The sequence below is a fragment of the Drosophila novamexicana genome, unplaced genomic scaffold (assembly GCF_003285875.2).
Source record: "Drosophila novamexicana strain 15010-1031.04,08,12 unplaced genomic scaffold, DnovRS2.1 tig00000986-arrow-arrow-pilon, whole genome shotgun sequence".
NCBI classification, from domain to species: domain Eukaryota; kingdom Metazoa; phylum Arthropoda; class Insecta; order Diptera; family Drosophilidae; genus Drosophila; species Drosophila novamexicana.
Genome location: NW_020824835.1, coordinates 1,225,109 through 1,243,707, shown reverse-complemented (window position 1 = coordinate 1,243,707; position 18,599 = coordinate 1,225,109). Strand labels below are relative to the sequence as shown.

Sequence of the window (18,599 nt, the reverse complement as noted above, 5' to 3'; positions counted from 1 at the left end):
ATTGCTTTAAATGTTCCTTAATATAAAAAATCCCTTTTAAATTACATTCGCCTAGCCAAGTTTCTCAAGTTGTGGCCATTCGAAATTCTTAAAGCTGTTGCTTTCAACAACTTTGCACATGAAATACGAGTACTGAAAGCTGAAAGCCCATTTGTCCTTGTATCAGCGTAAACGCCACTACCGAATCTAGGTTGACTTATATACTTCCGCTTCCGGCAACAGAACATACGTTCCGACTCCGCTTCAGCTTCAGTTCCAGCTCCAGCTCCAGTTTTGTGTGTTTTCCCGTATTTTATGGCGGTATTATGCTGGCGTTCAGCCTTCTGGTGGGGCCCGTGCTGAGTGCTGGGCGCAGAAACAGAATTTTATGCAAATATCCTAATCAAATTCACATTTTGAAGTTCAACTGTTTTATCCAAAACTTTTACCTTCGGCTAACGCCAGCAAAGCTGCCGCCGCTGCCTGCGACGCGTGTTGTAGACGCCCCCAGCCTCGCCGGCTCCAGAGATGCCGCCCATTTTTAATTTATTTCCATTCAAAAAACGAAGTGTGCGACGAGTAGGCAAGAAAAGAAGGCCATGGGCGTAGGCTCAGTGTCCCAGACCCAGTTCGCAGTTCGCAGTTCCAGTCCCAATCGCTCAGCTGCCTCATACCTCATCCCTCAACCTTGGGCATCCGCAGTTCGCATCCTGTGCGTGCGTCCGGTGGAGCGCGGCTGCGAGGATGTGTTTGGGTTTTGGGTTCTTGGTTTTGGATGGTGTTATCGGGTCGACGGGTGGGTGTTCGCGTGGCTTGATGCCATGCACACCACAGTGGCAATATCCTCATCCGCCCATCGCATGCTCAACGCCTGCGAGGGGTGGGTTGTCCTCGTCGTCATCCTCCATATTTTCACTTATCACAGCTCCCACCCGCGCGCTGCTGTTTAGCCCAAAAAACTTAAATCCGCATGTCTAAAGCGATTAAACAGTTACCGTGTGCCTGTCCTGGATGCCCTGGCACTCCTGACTGTTGGCTGCTTCTTCATTTGTTCAGAATTAAAACAAAAGCAGCTAAAGGATAAAATTAGTCACCGTGGTGACAGTAATTCAGAGCTCCTCTCTCTCTCTCTCTTCTCCTTCCTTCACTCTGCAGTTTAATGCACGAGGATTCATAGTCGCAGAGGAACTTCCCATTCCCGTTGTGGGAATTCGTTGCGCCACTCGGCAACAACTGTGCAACATTCGCGTCGTCCTCGTCGTCGTCGGCATCGGCGTCGGTGTCGGCTCTGCCGGGTGATTAATTGCAATTTAAACGGTTTCAATTAAGGCAATGCGCATCTTTCTGCTGCACAGCATCCAGAGCCCACAGCAAGAGCAAACACTTTTTTTCTAAACTCGTAATATCAATGGAATTGATGGAATTGACAGACAACTGCGGCAGCTGGTGTTGTCTCGAGATTTGTATATCCGCTGCGCAGACACTTTTTACAAAATTAATGAATGGTTTTCTATGAATTTTCTATAATTCAAGGGAACTGCACTTTAATACTAGCTAAAGCGGAGCTCTGCTTTTATACGCCTGCAAATCTTCAATATTATTCATTTCATTCATTAGGCAAGAAAGTTAAAAATTCGGTTTGCTAAGCTGTATTTATTAAAAATTTTTAATGCTTTAAGAAAGTTGAACTATATTATTGTTATATAGGTCTTTTCTTGTTGCTTTGTTTAAGACAATACTTTCCACACACTAGCCTCGGATTTGAGCCCGGAACCTCATTGTGCTGTAGTCTGTATTATAATCTTGAATAAAATAAATTCAATCCAATAAAAACAGATGTTCGGCAGTAGAAAGATACTTTATCTTTATTATTGGACGATTTGAATAACTCCATTTAAAAAGATGTTCAGCAACTCCTACAGAAACGGCTCGTTTAGAAATTATGTTTGTTTTTTTTTTTACCTATTAGTAATCGTACTGACAAAATTCAAGTTTAAATATATTTTAATTTAGTAAAAATCTCTCTGCATAGTCATTTTATGTTATATTATTAATATTGGTTATTTATTTATTCCCTTTAAGTATTAATTTTGCATCAAATTAAAATACCTAATCTCTCTGAAGATATTGAGAAGTCTTAAATGTAGGTGGAAATTTAGCTGATGAAAAAAAATCGTTTTAACTTTTTTGCGAAAATATACTGTTTTTTATAGTCGTTTTAAGACATAGTACATTATTTTACAAGAACGCACTGACCGACTGGGCACAACAGTTTTAGATACGACTTTAATAAATTGATGTAAACTCAAACCAATTTAGCCAGCTTTGTGTAGAGTGCAACAGAAACTTTATATTTTATTCAAATGCCCTGGTTTTTTCCCTAACAGGTTTTTGAGTACTAATCACAACAAAACCCTGGCTTTTCTTAAAAGGTATTCCATCAAGTGTTGAGTAAATTATAGTAATACTAAATATATCGTTCAGTCTTTAACACTACTAAGCTCTTCGCACCCCGAAGATAACAGCTTGTTCTTGTTTATTATAGTTAAATTTAGCTGTCCATGATTTATAGTAATATTAATCACATATTCGTCAATGTGTGTTGTATCTATTCCACAAATTCATCCCCTGAATGTGAATGTTTGTCTTTTGACATTATGTTCCCGCCCCTTGAGCAGTTGTTGCCATGGTCAAGACACAACAATACCAATGAGACGCCGCGAGTGCAGCCCAGGATTAATTTCTAATTTCGCCTAATGCTCCGCCAAGTGTTTTAGTTTGTGTTTGGCGCGATGTTTACATTTTGTTTGTCGTGTTTTTTTTTTGTTTTTGTCTAATTTACCTTGATAAAATGATGCCAGAGCCAGTGCCACCGCCGGTTGTGGTCCCATTTCCATTCCCAAACCCATTCTCGATGTTTGTGTGTCCCTTCCCATGGCCCAGTTGCCAGGTCGCACTGCCCTACCCCCAGGCTGTCTCCGTCCCGGCCTCTAAAAACAGCCCAGTCCGGACTCTTTGGGTCGGGCTAGGGCTCGGTCTGTGGCTCTGGCTTGGCCTTCGGGCCCACATGCTTGCCACCATCATTAATCATGACGTTTCAGCTCTGACACATTTGCCCGATCGGCAGCAGCAGCGGCGGCGGCCACTGCGGCGGCGGCTACGCACTATTGTAATGAAAACGTTTTCAAAGCCCTCAGACTGACGGCTGCCTCGTCGAGACGAAGAGACGACCCGGACGAGAGTCGGGCGCACAGCGGGCCCCTGGACGACGACACGTCGATGGACAATGAAATCGAGAGATGAGCAATTTGAAGGCAAATATTTTCATAATGCGACCACAACACAACCCACACGCCGCACATTCACATGTAAATATTGGCCAACTATTTACGAACTATTAGCCACAGTTATGGACAGACTAATTGTAGCTGAGAATTAAAGCAGAGGCAGGCGGCTTAGCATGAATCTGATGATAGGTGTACACCTCTTAGAGGAATTGTTATAATTTGCTCGGGAAATGCAAACTTAATGAGTTACTTTAATGGGCTCACTTAGAATAGTTTATATATTCATATGAGTAGAACGGGCTAAAGATGGGGGTTTGTCTTATATATTTTTTTTGAGTGAATAATAATTTGTTTTTGGAAATCAGAGTTCGGAGTTTTGAGTTTGACTTTGATGTGCAAATTACATATAGAAAATATAGGATTGTTTAATTCAACAAATTAAATTAATTATAATTTCAAAGTGTTCAATTTTTGTACGGTTGGTTAATGTAAAAGTGGAAGGAATAATTGTCAAATTTCAAAAAAAGCTTGACAAATGTTTTAAACTTTGAGCCCAAGAACGAATATGTAGTTATTAAGAAAAGCAGCTATTAATGCAAACACAGTGAAAACTCCCTTTGGCGGACAGCGAAATTCGGGTAACTTTTGTCCGCCTAATAGAGAATAAAAGAATGGTCGTGGACTAATTTTCAATGCTTTGAAAGAAAATAACCGCCCACGAGCGCAGTCCGTTTAAGATGTGTCCTTTAGGAGTGTTTGCACTGTAATATCAAGTTTATCATCTGATGATTGTTATGCTTTAAGACTTTTATAAATAAATAATAAAAGCACAAGAAATTCTGTGAAACCTATAACTTTTTAAAGAAAAGTATGTTTTAAATTAAATATTGAAATCTTAAGGAAATATTCTTGCAATTATTCAAAAGATCACATAAAGTGAAGGATTTATATTGCAAGATGTTTAAGGAAGAAAATATATTTTTTATAGAACACTGCCGTCATATCTGCAGTTCCTTTGCCCTGACGACCCGCTAGCCAATAAGGTAAAAGCATTAAGGGTTGGGTAAGAGGTCAAAGGGTGGTCAGGCAAAAGGGCATATGCTGCTGCTGCCGGCTGCTTCACTGTGCAAGCGGTACAATAATTGCTCTGGGCCTTCGTCGCCGTCGTCATTGTCATTGTTGCGGCTTTGGCATGATATACAAAAAAAAAAAAGAACAACAAAATCGAGTACAACAAAACAAGAATTCAGTATACAAAGCCGCCATTCATTTCATAGCCGGCGTTTGCAAACACACATACACATGCCTTGGTGTGTTTACATACACGACCCTGTCATGCAATGGTCACAGGGCCTCAGAGCTTGAGCCAGAGCCGGAGCTGGAGCTGGCCGGGCTAACGTGTTCTGTTCGATCGGACAACGACAATGGCAACAGCAGCAGCACCACCAGCACCACCATCAAGAAGGTAACCGTTGTTGTTGTCATTGTGTGTACACACGTGTGTGTATTCGTCTCTCTGTGTGTATGTGTGTGTGTGTGTGTGTGCGAGTGCCTCAATCATGTAATTATTTCCTCCGCAACCGCTTTACCAACACCGACGCGTCCGGACACCAAAGTGACCAACACATGGAAACAGGAGTCGACGTCGACAAATGATATTACAAGTGGGGCCAACTTGGCAGGCATTGGAAAAAGAAAAAAGAAAAAAAAAAAAACAACCGAAACTGGTAGCGTGTTTCGCTTTGGGGTTTGTTCTCTCTTTGTACATTTTATATACGCTATGCAAACAACAGAACAGAAACAGAACAACTAGGGAATCAAGAAAGAAAAACTGTAGTCAGAGCGCCGAAGATCTGATGCCCTGACAGAACCCTGAAATAATAACTTTAATTATAATGACATTATTCTAATCTTTCTGGTAAACTGCTGATATTATGTATATTTGACATTAATTTTTCTATTTGTTGAGCTATGAACTAATTAAATTCAATAAAATCCTATTTTCCTGGTAAGCTGCATGTTTATTAAGAAGGCTGATATTTAGTTTATTTGAGCTTAATTTTCCATTTGTTTATCTATTACCTATTAAAGATCTGTAAAATGTTATCTTCCTTGTAAAGTGCATGTTATTTAAAAAAGGCTGACTTAGAGTTTATTTTAGTATCATTTTTCTATTCCCTTATCTGTGAACTCATTATATTGTATAAAATTTTTAAAGCATGCTAGGTAGGGCATGTGGAAGACCAACATTTTATATTCACTATAAATGTGCAATTGGGAATTTGTAGTTTTAAATTCACATTAAATATTGGATATTAAAAAATATATATAATTATATTTATGTTTACAAGGTCTTTGATTGTATTTCCGTTCTGTCAAATACCAAAATATGTTGTAAAATGTCATTACTTTAAATGGAAATCTAGTTTAGACAGTTCTCCGTAATAGCCTTGCATTCGTCATAACAAAGTTGCTCGACTTTCCGCTGCTTAGTTAGAGTATAAAACGTACAAAAAAACGCCAAAAAAGTAGAGGCAGAACGGTGTGCATGTATGCAGTATGTTTGCGTGTGTGTGTATCTTTGCGAGAGGTAAAAAACAATGTTTCGTGTTTTTGTTACTCAATTTAATTCAGGTAAAATATTTTTTTATCCAGGCCCACAGCGCTCTTAAACTTTGGTCACGAACATGAAAAAGCGTCGTTTCCGTCGAATTGGTCGAAAATGGTTGACGGTTGATTGGTTCAGTTTTTGGTCGAGCCTCAGGGAGAGGCCACCGTCTAGACGAATCGAGTTTCGATTCAAAATGGCAGTCAACTAACCCACCGTCTATTAAAATGAATGCGAGTAAAGTAAAGTATTTATATTAAGAAAATAGAAAAGTAAAACTAAATTTCCAAAGAGAAAAAATAGAAAGAAAAATGTAATTATGTTTGTCATAATTTCACTCTTAATGCTTTTATCGCTGCCTTTGCAGCTTGTTTTGACCCATTCAAACACAACCGAAAACAAGGCTGAGAAAAAGCAAATGGCAAAAAATTCAATGGAAAATTAAAATGGCAAAACAAAAAAAAAATGTCTTAAATAGGTAGCTGTTTCATTTGCGGCTTTCAGCATAACCTTCGCACACTTTTTAGTATTTTAATAACATTTAATTATGTTTGCGGTCTCGGACCTCATTTGCAAACCCAATTTCTGTATATTCCAGCCTTATATAGTCGTGTTTATTATTTATTTTGGTTTTACGAACTCAAACGAATGCAATTTGCTGTACTTATGTAGCCAATTTAAAATGTTGTGGTTTTGATGTTGCGCAATGGTAAGAAACAAATTGTACTTACTTATGGAGTTATCACCTGGAAAATAAAAGAAATAAAAATGATTTATCAATTGTCAGTAATATTTTTGTAAGCTTATAAGTATTTATATCAAAAAACTAAAATTGTAATATCAAGTATTAATTATAGTAGCCTAAATAGGAAGGTTAAATTATGTGTAAAATTTAAAGCAAATTGCAAGGCAGACACGTTCAAATTTTGTATTAGTGTTATTATAAATTTTGGTCTTATATTCGATATAAACGATTTTGTTTTTGTTTTCCTTCTAGGATATTGTAATGAACTGTGGAATTTTCTTTGTCTCTTGATGTGCCCAAGATCAACTATTCTACTTATGTAAAGATCAGCATTTGGTATTTACCTATCTAATAAATTCAAGGAAAGCATAGAGTCCCTCAGTTGATAAGAAAGTTTTCTGTTGATTTCAAATAGTTGAGTTTGTGGATACTAACTTACTTGTAAGCAAAGTATTATGAAATTGAGCACAAAAGTGGAAAATAATTAACCCCAAACTTGGTAGCGGAAGTTTCAAGTTGTTGCCACCGTTGCCGCATGTGAGCGGACCCATAGTTAGAGCTTAAGCCGGAGCCGGAGCCGGAGCTGATAGGGCAACACATGCAGCACGTAACGAGCGGTCAAGAAAGTGGCCACTGTGGCCCGTCCCGGCTCGCTTCCGGAGTCAGCGACATCAGCAAAATATTAAACAACTTGCAAGCCAAAGTAATTGAGAAGTTTTCTGTCGCTCGATAGTAAAGAAAATGCTACTCCAACCAACCAACCACTTGCAGCATGTCTCAAGCAAGCCGTCGTGTCGTGTCGTGTCTGCCAGTACATTATTTGCACAAAAATGAAGCAGGCGCCCAACCGAAATATCAAAGGAGTAATCACTCGGGGTTCGAGTCAGCCAGGGAGCTGGCTGCTCCACGAAAATAAAATCATGCGGTCGGAAATAATAGCGTCTGGGCTGGCAGTTGAATCTGGCTGGGAGTGGAGCCAAGTTTATGCAGTTTCATGAGCAACAGTCAAATGTATTGAGATTTTCGCCAGCAACGGGCAGCAGCTGCGTGATTAGCAAGTATTCGAATAGATAATAAGTAAATATGAATGTATTTATATTTATTGCAGCTGGCCAAAGCCCATGCATATGACTGGCACTTTGCTAGAAAGAACTAAAAGTTGCTTCAGCATTGTATAAGCTCATTAGCTTTAAAGATGCAGCAGTTCAATCACCCGATTCGTATTATAACAAACATTTTGAATTCATATAAGCTTTAAGTGTTATGATATGCTCTTCCAAAACATTAAGCAGTTTACATTGCGGTGGGAAGGTTGGTTTGTTTTAACAGAAGAATATATCTTTGACCCTATCCAGTATATTTTAAGCCTGGGAGTTATCTGAGACTTAGGCATATATCATAATATTTCGTGATATACTAGATAATTTTGAAGGTATCATGACGAATGAAGTTGAATTAGTGTGAATATCTCAAAACTTTACAACTGATTTAGAATATATTGAAGATCTCATCAAAAAACTGTATTTTAAAATTTTCCAACACTTAAAAACTTGAACTTAATTAACAAAATGCAGCAATTAATTGAAATTCTGTTTTTTTTGGCTGTTATAAAAAATATATGGTAAGGGCAACTTAAATAACTTATATTTTATCTTTCTACCACAATCAATAATTATTATTATACCCTTGCAATAGTTCTCTAGCAAAAACAAATGACGACCACATTTCTAGGTTTTCAAAATATACAACACTTTCAGGAGAACTTTCCAAATAACTTCTCACAAAATAGATTCGTCTTCCTTTTAGAATGTTGTCCATGGTTAAATGTCTGAAATGGTTTGTTTCCATTGAAAACCTAAGCGGTTTTCAACCATGTTCAAAGACCATTTGCGTAATTGAAAAAAAGAACTCTACACTAATGTGTAAGAACGTTTTTTAAATTTAAGTGAACTTTAAAGTTGTTTTTTTGTTGGGCTGCAGAGCTCAGACTCAAAGCCAGAGTCGGACGCAGACGCAGAGCAATGGCAACGCCTTGGTCAGTTCAAAATGATAACGTACATTGTTGTTGCTGTCGTTGTTGTTGTTGTTGTCGTAGTTGTTGTTGTAGTTGTTGCCCCGTAGCTGACTGACAGTAGGTGTGACCAGTCTACTCATTCATTCTGACAGTTTTCCCACCCACTCTTGCACAAAACGCAATTTGTTGGATTGTAGGTTGTGCCCTCTAAGCACGAAAGGTAAAAGTGCTGGCCATGTCTAAATGTATGCGTGTGTGTGTCTCGACGTGTGTGTGTGTGTGTGTGAACCACCACCACTGAGGCTTTGCCTACAGCTTGTTGTGGTATCGTCTGGGCGGGGGTAGTAGAGCTTGTGGCGCCACAAACAGCATTTTTCGCAGTTGCCAGTCGCGTGTCTCTTTGGGCTGTGAGTCTTTGCTTTTTTTCGACTATTTTCTTTTTTTAGGCTGCGCTTGCAACTAATTTTCATTTCCAGCACAGTGCACCTTTTGGCCGTGGAGGCAGCCACAGCGACAGCGGCAGACGTTGGGAAATCTTATTAAAAAGTGAACAGTGCGATAAAATTGAATTTGCATTCAAAAGCCATTAACCGCAGCAGTCGCAGTTGTTGTTGGTGTTGTCAGACGTTGTCCTTGCAGCCAGAAATTAAGCTGGATTCGAGCGCAAGGCCCGCGCCGCAGCTTTAATGTATCCTGCGTAAATCGAAGCTTGCAATTTGTGTGAATTTCCCGTATTTAAAATTGGCGCTGAAAAATTAATATTTCACGCACATTGGGCAAAATCAGCAACAGCTGCTATAAAAATTCATGTATACGTTTTATTTTTAAACTTTGCTTTTCATTCGAAAGCTGTACGTGCTGCAGCTTAAATCGACGCCAATATTATTATATAATAAATGCCGCCACTCACGTGGAAAAATATTATTTTAATTGCATATCAATTTCACGCTTTTTAGCAAAATCAACGCAATTATTCGAGAGGCAATTTGTCCAATGATCTGAACGATGCGTTTATTGCAAACACACGTGTGTGCGGCCAGACACACACACACACACACACACACTAACCCACACACACATTCCCGCCACCTGGTTACCATTTTGATGCCAATTGACATTCAAAATTAGAGCTAAACGCTCTCCAATTACACAACGCATGGGAGCATGTAACCATGGAGGTGCCTGCCAGCAGTTAGAGGGGCTCGGGGTATAATGTGACTCCAATTGGAACTGTTTGTTGTTGTTCATAAATGGCCCACTTATTTCATTTTTATCTGTTGCCCATGTAGGAATATCAATTAATAACTGCTGCCATCGCGTAGTTGTAATTACAATACTCGATACTCAATACACCAGATACTCGATACCTAGTGCGTGTAATTGTATTATTGCTTGTGTTTTCAATTGCCAGTTATTTATTTATTTATGCACAATAAATCGCTCAGTTTAATGGCATATCCTTATCCATATAATCCAATGCATTTGCTTAATTACGAGATGTTGGTAGTTACCCAGCAAAACTACTATTTGATGGTTTTTATTAATAACACACTATTAGTGCAAGAGTTATCCATTTGTAACTGGTTAAATGCAAAAATCATATGCAATATGCCATATGTTGGGTAAAAGTAGCTTGTACAACTGGGAAGAAATGATGTAAAGGTCGTATCAGCACATAAAAATAAGTATATTATGTCTCTGTAGAATTTTCATTTCGGCTTAGCAGATATGTGAGAATAATGAAACTCGTAAATGGGAAGTTAGATGAACATATTTTGCAAAACAGAATATTTTTCATACGAAATCTCATTTTCGATTCGATTCTATAGTGTGATATTGATGAGGTTTTGCACGTACATAAGCAGCACAGTTTAAATAGTAAATGGCGTTGCTCGTCAACATGTCTTCATAAACAAAAAAGTTTTTCTTACAAGAACTTACTCTTGGTCCGATTGTTCCTATGGTAATTTTATGATATAGTTGATATAGACTTGTTCGCATAGAAACATACAGACAACACGCTGTTGATACTGATCTGGAATATATATATTTTATGGGGTCGAAGATGCCTCTTTCTACGCGTTAGACATTTTACGTCTACATTATAATACCCTTTCCAGGTGTATAAAACAAATCTAACAAATTATATTTTGCATCTTTTTATAATTTTACTTCACGTTAAATTGTTTATTTATTTTGGCGATTTCTTTTAAATATTTGCCAGCTTTTCCCCAGCTTTTCGTTTATTTAAAATGTGCTATTCACATTATCTTTAAATCCCCACCCCGAACTCCCGATTAAGTGCATCAACGGTGGCCCATCGATCACTTCGCTAAATGCGACTGACATAATTATTGCAGTTCGGCAAAAGTCGACAAAAAATATAACAATAACAAGACGTACGACAACTCTGAGCGAAATCAAAATGTCAATTTAAATAAAAAGTCCCGATGCAAATCAATCAGACTTGGACCATAGCGCAAGGGCCCAGTTGATGTATTGGCCGGGTCTCTGATTTCTGATTTCTGATTTCTGTTGATTGCTGACTGGCTGCCTGGCGATTTTCGCAAACATGTCACACAGTTTACAGTTAAGAGATGACAAATTCATTTTTAACACGCGGCCAGAGTGAAACCTCGACATGGTGGACCAACAACCATATAATCATCGCCACGTCAACAATGAGCCATTGCAGTGCAGATTTCGCCAGCTAAAAAAAGTCGCTTATGGGGTAGCATGTCTGGCCGACAGTCTGACAGTCTCGCGCCGTCTGCCCGACTGTCTGCCAAGTGACGCTTGGCTGTCAGCGGCGCCCCGAAAATAGCTGGAAAGAGCTAACGTATGTATTTGTATCTTGTATCTGTATCTGCAGCATGTGTGGCGCGCACCTCATCGCCCAGATAAATGTGTACAAAATTAAAGATTCTCCTGTTAAACGGAAGCTTAGCCAAAAAAAAGGTCAAGTCCAAAATGATGGATGGTGCCATGACACTCTCACACTCTCACTCACACTCACACACGCACAAACACACACACACATGAGACACCCCAATCATCGACAAGGAGATGAATGAAATGGCTGAGTGACATTTTGTTCGGATCTTTGCCGAAAAGGTCTATTAAAATTTCAGGGTGGTTGCAAATTTTAGATCTGTGTTTAAACACTTATTCTTATCTCGCACAGGTAGAACGTGTTGTGCTGTGCTTGACTACCTTGTGGCAATATCCGTTGTGGCAAGCGTCGCAAAAGTTTGCTGCCTTTTTTACCCGCCTTAAGCATCATAATTTTTATCTTGCCATTCATCGCATAAATAATTCTGTTAACATTTTCAACAAGCCACAAATTAAAACTACAAAGCACTAAAAATTCGTGCACGAAAATTTACGAGCAACGGAATCACGTGTCATCCACGCGCTGCATGCCCCCAGCCCAACCCATCCGCAGCCAGATATGATGCATGACTCGGCGGAAGGCGAAGGCGTCCTCGGTGGCAGCCTTAAGGATTTGAGTTTCGCTTTGGCTTGGCTTCACGATTCACGTGCTAAGCGTATGCGATTTTAAATCTGTTTGTTGGTGTGCATTTGAATACGGAATCCTTGAAGCCTTTTTTGTGGTTCGCTATTTGAATATAAAACAGTGGGAAAAACACAGCCACACATACACGCGCACACACAGGGACACACCCCTGTGCCAGTCGATGACAAACAGAAAATCCATTTCACACAAACATTAGTTTTATTTAAATCACAGACTCACACACACGCAGCACACGCACACACACGGGGCACACAACCACGACCTTTGTTCAGGGCCAAAGGAGCATCATTGAGCATGTGTTCCAGCCCATACTTGTGTGTGTGTGTGTGTGTGTGGCTGTTGTCCTTGTTATCCTTGTTGACTTTTCACGCTCTTTTAAACGCCGTTAAATATTTTAACGCTGTCTACTCACAGCCCTTGGCTTTGGGCCACATTTATCAAATTTAAAACACTAAATGGATATAAATTTTTGATAATAAATTATTGAAGTTCGAAAATGAGCTGAGAATAAAAATCAATGTTACATTGTCATGATGATATATAGTATATCCCTGGAGCTAGCAAAGAGAGACTAGACCTAATGGACACAGCATGGATTTGTCCTTTTCCCTGCTGTCAATCAAATTATATAATCATAAGGAATCTTCATCTAATTAGGTTAAAATAGAAACAAGTTGTTTTCACAAACTCAAACGCTAGTTATACAAAAATTCATATATTTAGACCAAAGTCTCTATAAATAGCTAAAAAACTAAGGAAACAGAGACACACATATTTCACCTATAAGAGCTAGAGGCTGATATTTTAAAAGTAGGTCTTCCTAGTAAATGTGCAGTACGAGATTGATAACTGATACGTGATAATCGATAACTTACTCCGTTTACAAGCAATCGATAAAAATCGATATCGAAATCATGCTTTTTAAAAAAATTGTTTACGTTTTAAAAGCTAGAGTCACCAAATTTTACGTGTAATATCTAGATTATTATATACAGATCGATTATCTTTCATTTTATAGCTTACGCCCGCCAGTCTCCCCCTAGCACGAAATGCAGTTGTTGTTGGTAGAAGAAGGTCCAGGAAATTCCCTAGTCGGTCATTTCCGACTAGAGTATTCTTATTTGTTTACTTTAATTTATTTATTCATTTACCTTATACTATTTAAGTTTTTGCGAAATATTATAGGAAAAGGAAGTGTATTACCATCAAGTGTATTCACTTTTGAGTTTGAGTTTACACCTGTTCACACGTTCTAGTTAACTAGTGTAGTTATCCTTATATTTATATTTCAATTTTTTAATTACCATTAGAAATTAAAATATTATTTTTGTTTAATATTAACTCTTACATTATTAGCTGGATTGTACGATCACGGCATTTGTATTGCATGTTTTGGTGCTAAATATTCACACTTGTAATTTCGCTCGCTTCTGAGTGATACAAGTCTTCAACTAATTAGTTTTCGAGGGCTCCGAGTTTTCCGAATCAACGGAGCGTTACTGCGAGAATCCAGACAAAGCCAAAATCAGTGTCTGTGGTTCGGGCCATGATACACGTAATTTATGGCAGTTTTTTCGCTGTCATTTGTCTTGAGGCAAGCGTCTACGTTGCACGTAACACGCCGATTCCGCACCCCGCTTGCCATTACCTGTACTAATTACGGTAGTTCAGTGGCTCATTGATAACTAAGCGGCGTTTTATGTAAAACCCGATAATTTATGAACTTATTACAGTTGTTAGTGCAGATACAGCTGCTGAGAGGTGATAGCTGAGAGCTGGGAGCTGAGTGGAAGATATTTCGCCAGAAATTGCAATTGTATTCGTATGCAATCGAGTGTGGGTAATGCGATTAACGGTCTGATATGCGGTTATAAATAGGTGTACTCATACTTGAGCACTCCCGTACTTGCCACTAATGCCGGCAACTTAAGTAGTCGACTCTGGGGGCGGGGTCCTTTGATAAACGCTCAACAATGCTGCTAACAAGAAATTTTTATGGCTGAAAATCCAATTCAAATGTTTACAAATCGTTTAAACTGGGTGGAACTAAGGAACAGCGAAACACTGTAGAGATCGGGCCGCGAAAAAGACATAAAAATAAATCGCGTACAAATTGAAAATAATTTCAGATTTGATTTTCTTCTTTACGATGATGGTAGAAAAACGCGCTGCTCCGGCCACGAGAACAGCTGAAAGTGGACAGAGACATTCAAATGTGGACAGCGGGTCAAACTAAGTGAGTTTTCGCGGAAAACCACAGCGTGGGGTGTCCCTTCCATTTGACTAAGTACACAAGAATAGAGCGTAAAAAATTTTTATCGTCGCGCTTTTTACGGAATGTGATCCGCGGCGATTAAGTGCGCGGCTTTTGTGTCATTGTCATGCCGTCGTCCTGGCCCAGGGGTAAGCGGCTTGGCTATGGAAATGTCAATGGGGATGTGCTTCCAGTTACTGCTGCTGCCGCCTTAGTTTATTTGCGCAGGGGCCAAACCCACCACCGCCAGCTCCACTAGAGTAAACCGCACTTGCCGCCCATCCGACCACCCATACTCGTAATGTATTCAAATTTTCTAAGGCGAGGCCAGTGCCAGTGCAGTCATTTCATAAAATGCTTTTTTAAAAATTTAATCGTGGACAAATATTTTCATTTCACGTTTTTTTTTCGTTTCGTCTTCCTTCTCCTTTGGCTTTTAGCTAAATGAGCGGAAATAAAATTAAATCGATACTGGACGTGGTTTAATTCTATGGTCAAAGTTTTTTCACATTGCTTTCCTAATTTGCTGGCGCTAAATGAGAAACTCGCACAGTGGTATTTGTTTGGTGGTATTGGTGGTAACGAAATTCCACTAAGATTTTTGTTTTTATTCAAAAGACATGCGATATGCCTACGATAAATAAAAAAGAATATTCAAAAAATAACTATTTAGTATGCTTGAAACAATTTATATTTGTTTGCGGATTTGATGTCAAACTCGATTTAATATTTGCAAGATCTTATTTCTTATATGAGAAGGTAGCGCTGCGGTGTTGCCACCTTGCCACAATATGCACATACGGGAGTGCCACATTATGTTATATTCTTTATTTGTTGACGAGTTCATTTAAGCTTAACCTTCATGTCAAATTAATCGTTTTGACAACTTCCAGTGCTGAGATCGAAACCTAATTTTTCTTTTGCATTAAAGCATAAGTTAGCATATTTTTTTTATTATTCTCATTTTAGTTACAATATCCCATTCAAGTTTATTTCGCCCATTGTTTTTGGTCAATTGCAATAAGTATTTTCAATGAAGCCGAGACATTTGCCGCACAATTTTTCACAGCTTAGTTTTTATTGAAAAAAATGCGTCAGTTGGCCAAAAGTGTTTGGCGGTGCGCAAAACAAATTGTACGAGTATCGTAAACATTAATTTTTCAAAATTCTCAAGAAAAAAAATGCGCTTTAAAGTAATGACAAATCAGTTTGCAGATAAAGGATCGCCACCAAGAAAAATAAGTAAACAAAATTTGTTTTTAAATATGACTTTTTCTTTTGGCCAGCCGCCAGCACACTTTTCCCGAGCTTAACTAATCGCAACAGATTTTTTCACAGTCACGTTGGGAGAGAGAACAAAAAAAAAAAACAGAAAAAAAGGGAAAGCCTGGTGCTTAGACGTCTGCCTGGCCATATCCTGCGGCCTGCCAATTAGAACCCTTTGTTTGCCTTCTGGTCTCCTCAAGACGGCGCCGTATCTCGGCGCACTTATCTCCATAATAAAGTCGTAACAATTAATTGAGCGACCTTTTCAATGGCTCAGGCCTAACCCAATCTGTGGCTCCTTTGAAAGATGTTGGAGAGTCCCTCAGACTGAGGCTTTAAAACGGGCAAAAATTGTTTTGAGCACCTTTCGTGGTTTGACGCATAATTAGTGCTTAAAATTTATTTGACGAGCCCCAATTAATTTAATGTAATTTTCCATTACAAAAGTTAAGCTTTTAAATGGGCTTAATATGATGCTTGATAGGTCTTTTAATTTGTGGAACTTTATTGTATTTTCTAAAAGTGAAAAAAAATTCTCATTTTTATTGGTTCTTGTAAACTATTAAGGACATGGATAGAACTAGCCAAACTATCTATCGATCGGTCGGATCTTTTTGTGGGCTTATTTTTTATGAATAGGGCTTAAGCCGGGTTTGAATTGGTTTTATGTAGAGTAGAAATTGAGTTTTAATACTTATATAAGCCCCAATTAAATATGTTCCTTGGTTTATGTTGATGAAGTCATAAAAATGCTCTGCACTCTACTACGCATGTCATATGTCCCGCACAAGCTACAAATCTGTTTAAATATCAGCTAGATCTACATATACTTATATTCCCAAATACACATGCATTTGGAACGACTCCATTGACTTTTTCGCACTTACCCGCGGTTTGTTTTGAATGAATTCAACTGTAAAGGTTAAAATTATAAATGTGCAAATGACTCATCATAAATAAAATTAATAAAAGGCACGGGCACGGTTAGCCGAAAGAACCTGGGCCAGGCCCAGGGCCAGGGCTAGACGTTAAGGACGAGGGAGACCTTCATTGAGAAAAAGTACAACGCATCAACATAAATATTATGATAAATGGTTTGTTATAATCATAATCTGCAGGGGGTAAGTTTCGAGTCGTGCGCTTCGCATTTTTTATGCAGCGACGCCCCCGAACCACAGCCAGGAACTGGATCTGGAACTGGAACTGGCACGGACAGCGGAGCGTGGTCCCCGGATGAATCCGGTGCAACATATGGTCGTTGGGTGGATTATACAGATGGCGCACGAATGGATTTCGATTGCAATTCAATAGCCGTGTCCAAGAGGGGCGAACACAAGTCAAGTTTATTTTTTATTGGTTTCGCTAACTGATGGCCGACGCGCTGGGATTAAAAGCCGAGCAGCGTTTTGAGTACCCACCATCAAACGTAGCTACACCATTGAGATACTCGCGCGTATCTCGCAGATACTTTGCGAACTGAGCATCTTGCGAGGCCATAAACGCCTCGTATCATAACTTTGCCTGCAGTGCATTAGAAGTGGAAGCTTTACGCCTAATTAACACTTTATTCAAGTCGAAATTTTATTGTTTCAATTATGTGAGTGAATGAGCGCCAGAGGCAGTAACAAATTGACAAAACAATTTGTTTTTGAGTGCGCACACACACACGAGCAACACACACACGCACAGCAGCCCAACGGGGTACGTACTTCCAACCCAAAGCAACCATTTAGCACGTACACACACACACACTCTCTCTATCACACACACACACACTCTTCTCGCGGGCACATTAAAATTCAGGATGCGAAACAAACAATTTGCGGTAAGCGCAACAAGCCCGTCTGGTACGAAAAGGACATGTCGAGAGGAGGCAGAGAGGGAGGGAGATATGTATGAGGAGATTTTTCAAAAACCATTTAAACCTTTTTCGAAATAAATACGCTTGGAACGTTCTTCTAACTTAAGATAAGCTTAGAGCTCTCGAGTGACCTGAGTTAAACCCAGCACATTTTATTTACTATATAAGCTCACAAATAGCCTGCAAAGCTAAAATAAAAGTTAAAAAAATTGAATAAATGCAGAGATATGTTTTACAGTCCTTAAGCAAGAATTACACACCCAAAAGCTCCGCAGGAATAGGTTTTGATATTAATAAACATATATTTTATATTTAGAAAATCTGCTTTGGATGAAGACTTAAAGTATGTATGTATTCGATGTATGTACTTAACATATGCTTTAGATTTCACATTAAAAGTGTCTAGATCTTGGATTAGTACGAAGATTTAGTTTTATAGAATTATTTATGGTGAATCCCTAATGATGGCAGTAGTATCATAATACAAGTTTCATTTAAATTTAGTTTCAAGATCAGTTGAACAACTGTTGACAAAGTAATTTAACGGGTTCTACAAATGGATTGATAAGTTAAGATTGCCTCTGTTATGTTTTTTTTTTTGTTTCTTGTAACGATCTTTGGCACTGTGGGATACTGACAACACTTGAATACGTCTACAACCTGACATGGAATTAATTTGACAACATTAACAAATTAAACTGTTAAACCAAACACACACACTACACACAGAGACACACACTTAAACATTTGTCGACTCAACTGAGAGCCGTAACAACGTTCCTAGTTGTCTGTCCTGCAGTCCATCTGTCCAATGGGCCGCCCGCTTAGCAAACGGACAGACATTTACAACATCATTTGTAATCCATATCGCACAGCATGTAGTCCCACAGTCCCAGTCGATTGCCGCCCTCTGTGTATATGTGTGCGTGTGTGTGTGCGGGAGAAAGATGTATTGACCCTTCAACAGATTCTATACGAGTGTCGGCGCTTGGAATGCTTCACGCTATTTATTGGCTCACTTTCACTCGGACATAGAGAAGGATAGCC

General features: G+C 39.0%; 1 protein-coding gene across 1 annotated transcript in view; it reads right to left on the bottom strand.

Annotated features, from left to right (window-relative positions):
- Positions 1–18,599, bottom strand: part of LOC115765611 (homeotic protein proboscipedia) — a 39,556-nt gene that overhangs the window by 18,403 nt on the left and 2,554 nt on the right. The window contains exon 2 of the mRNA XM_030709261.1: positions 6,606–6,620. Within this exon, the coding sequence (XP_030565121.1) occupies positions 6,606–6,620 (15 nt within the window). The remainder of the gene's footprint in view (positions 1–6,605; positions 6,621–18,599) is intronic.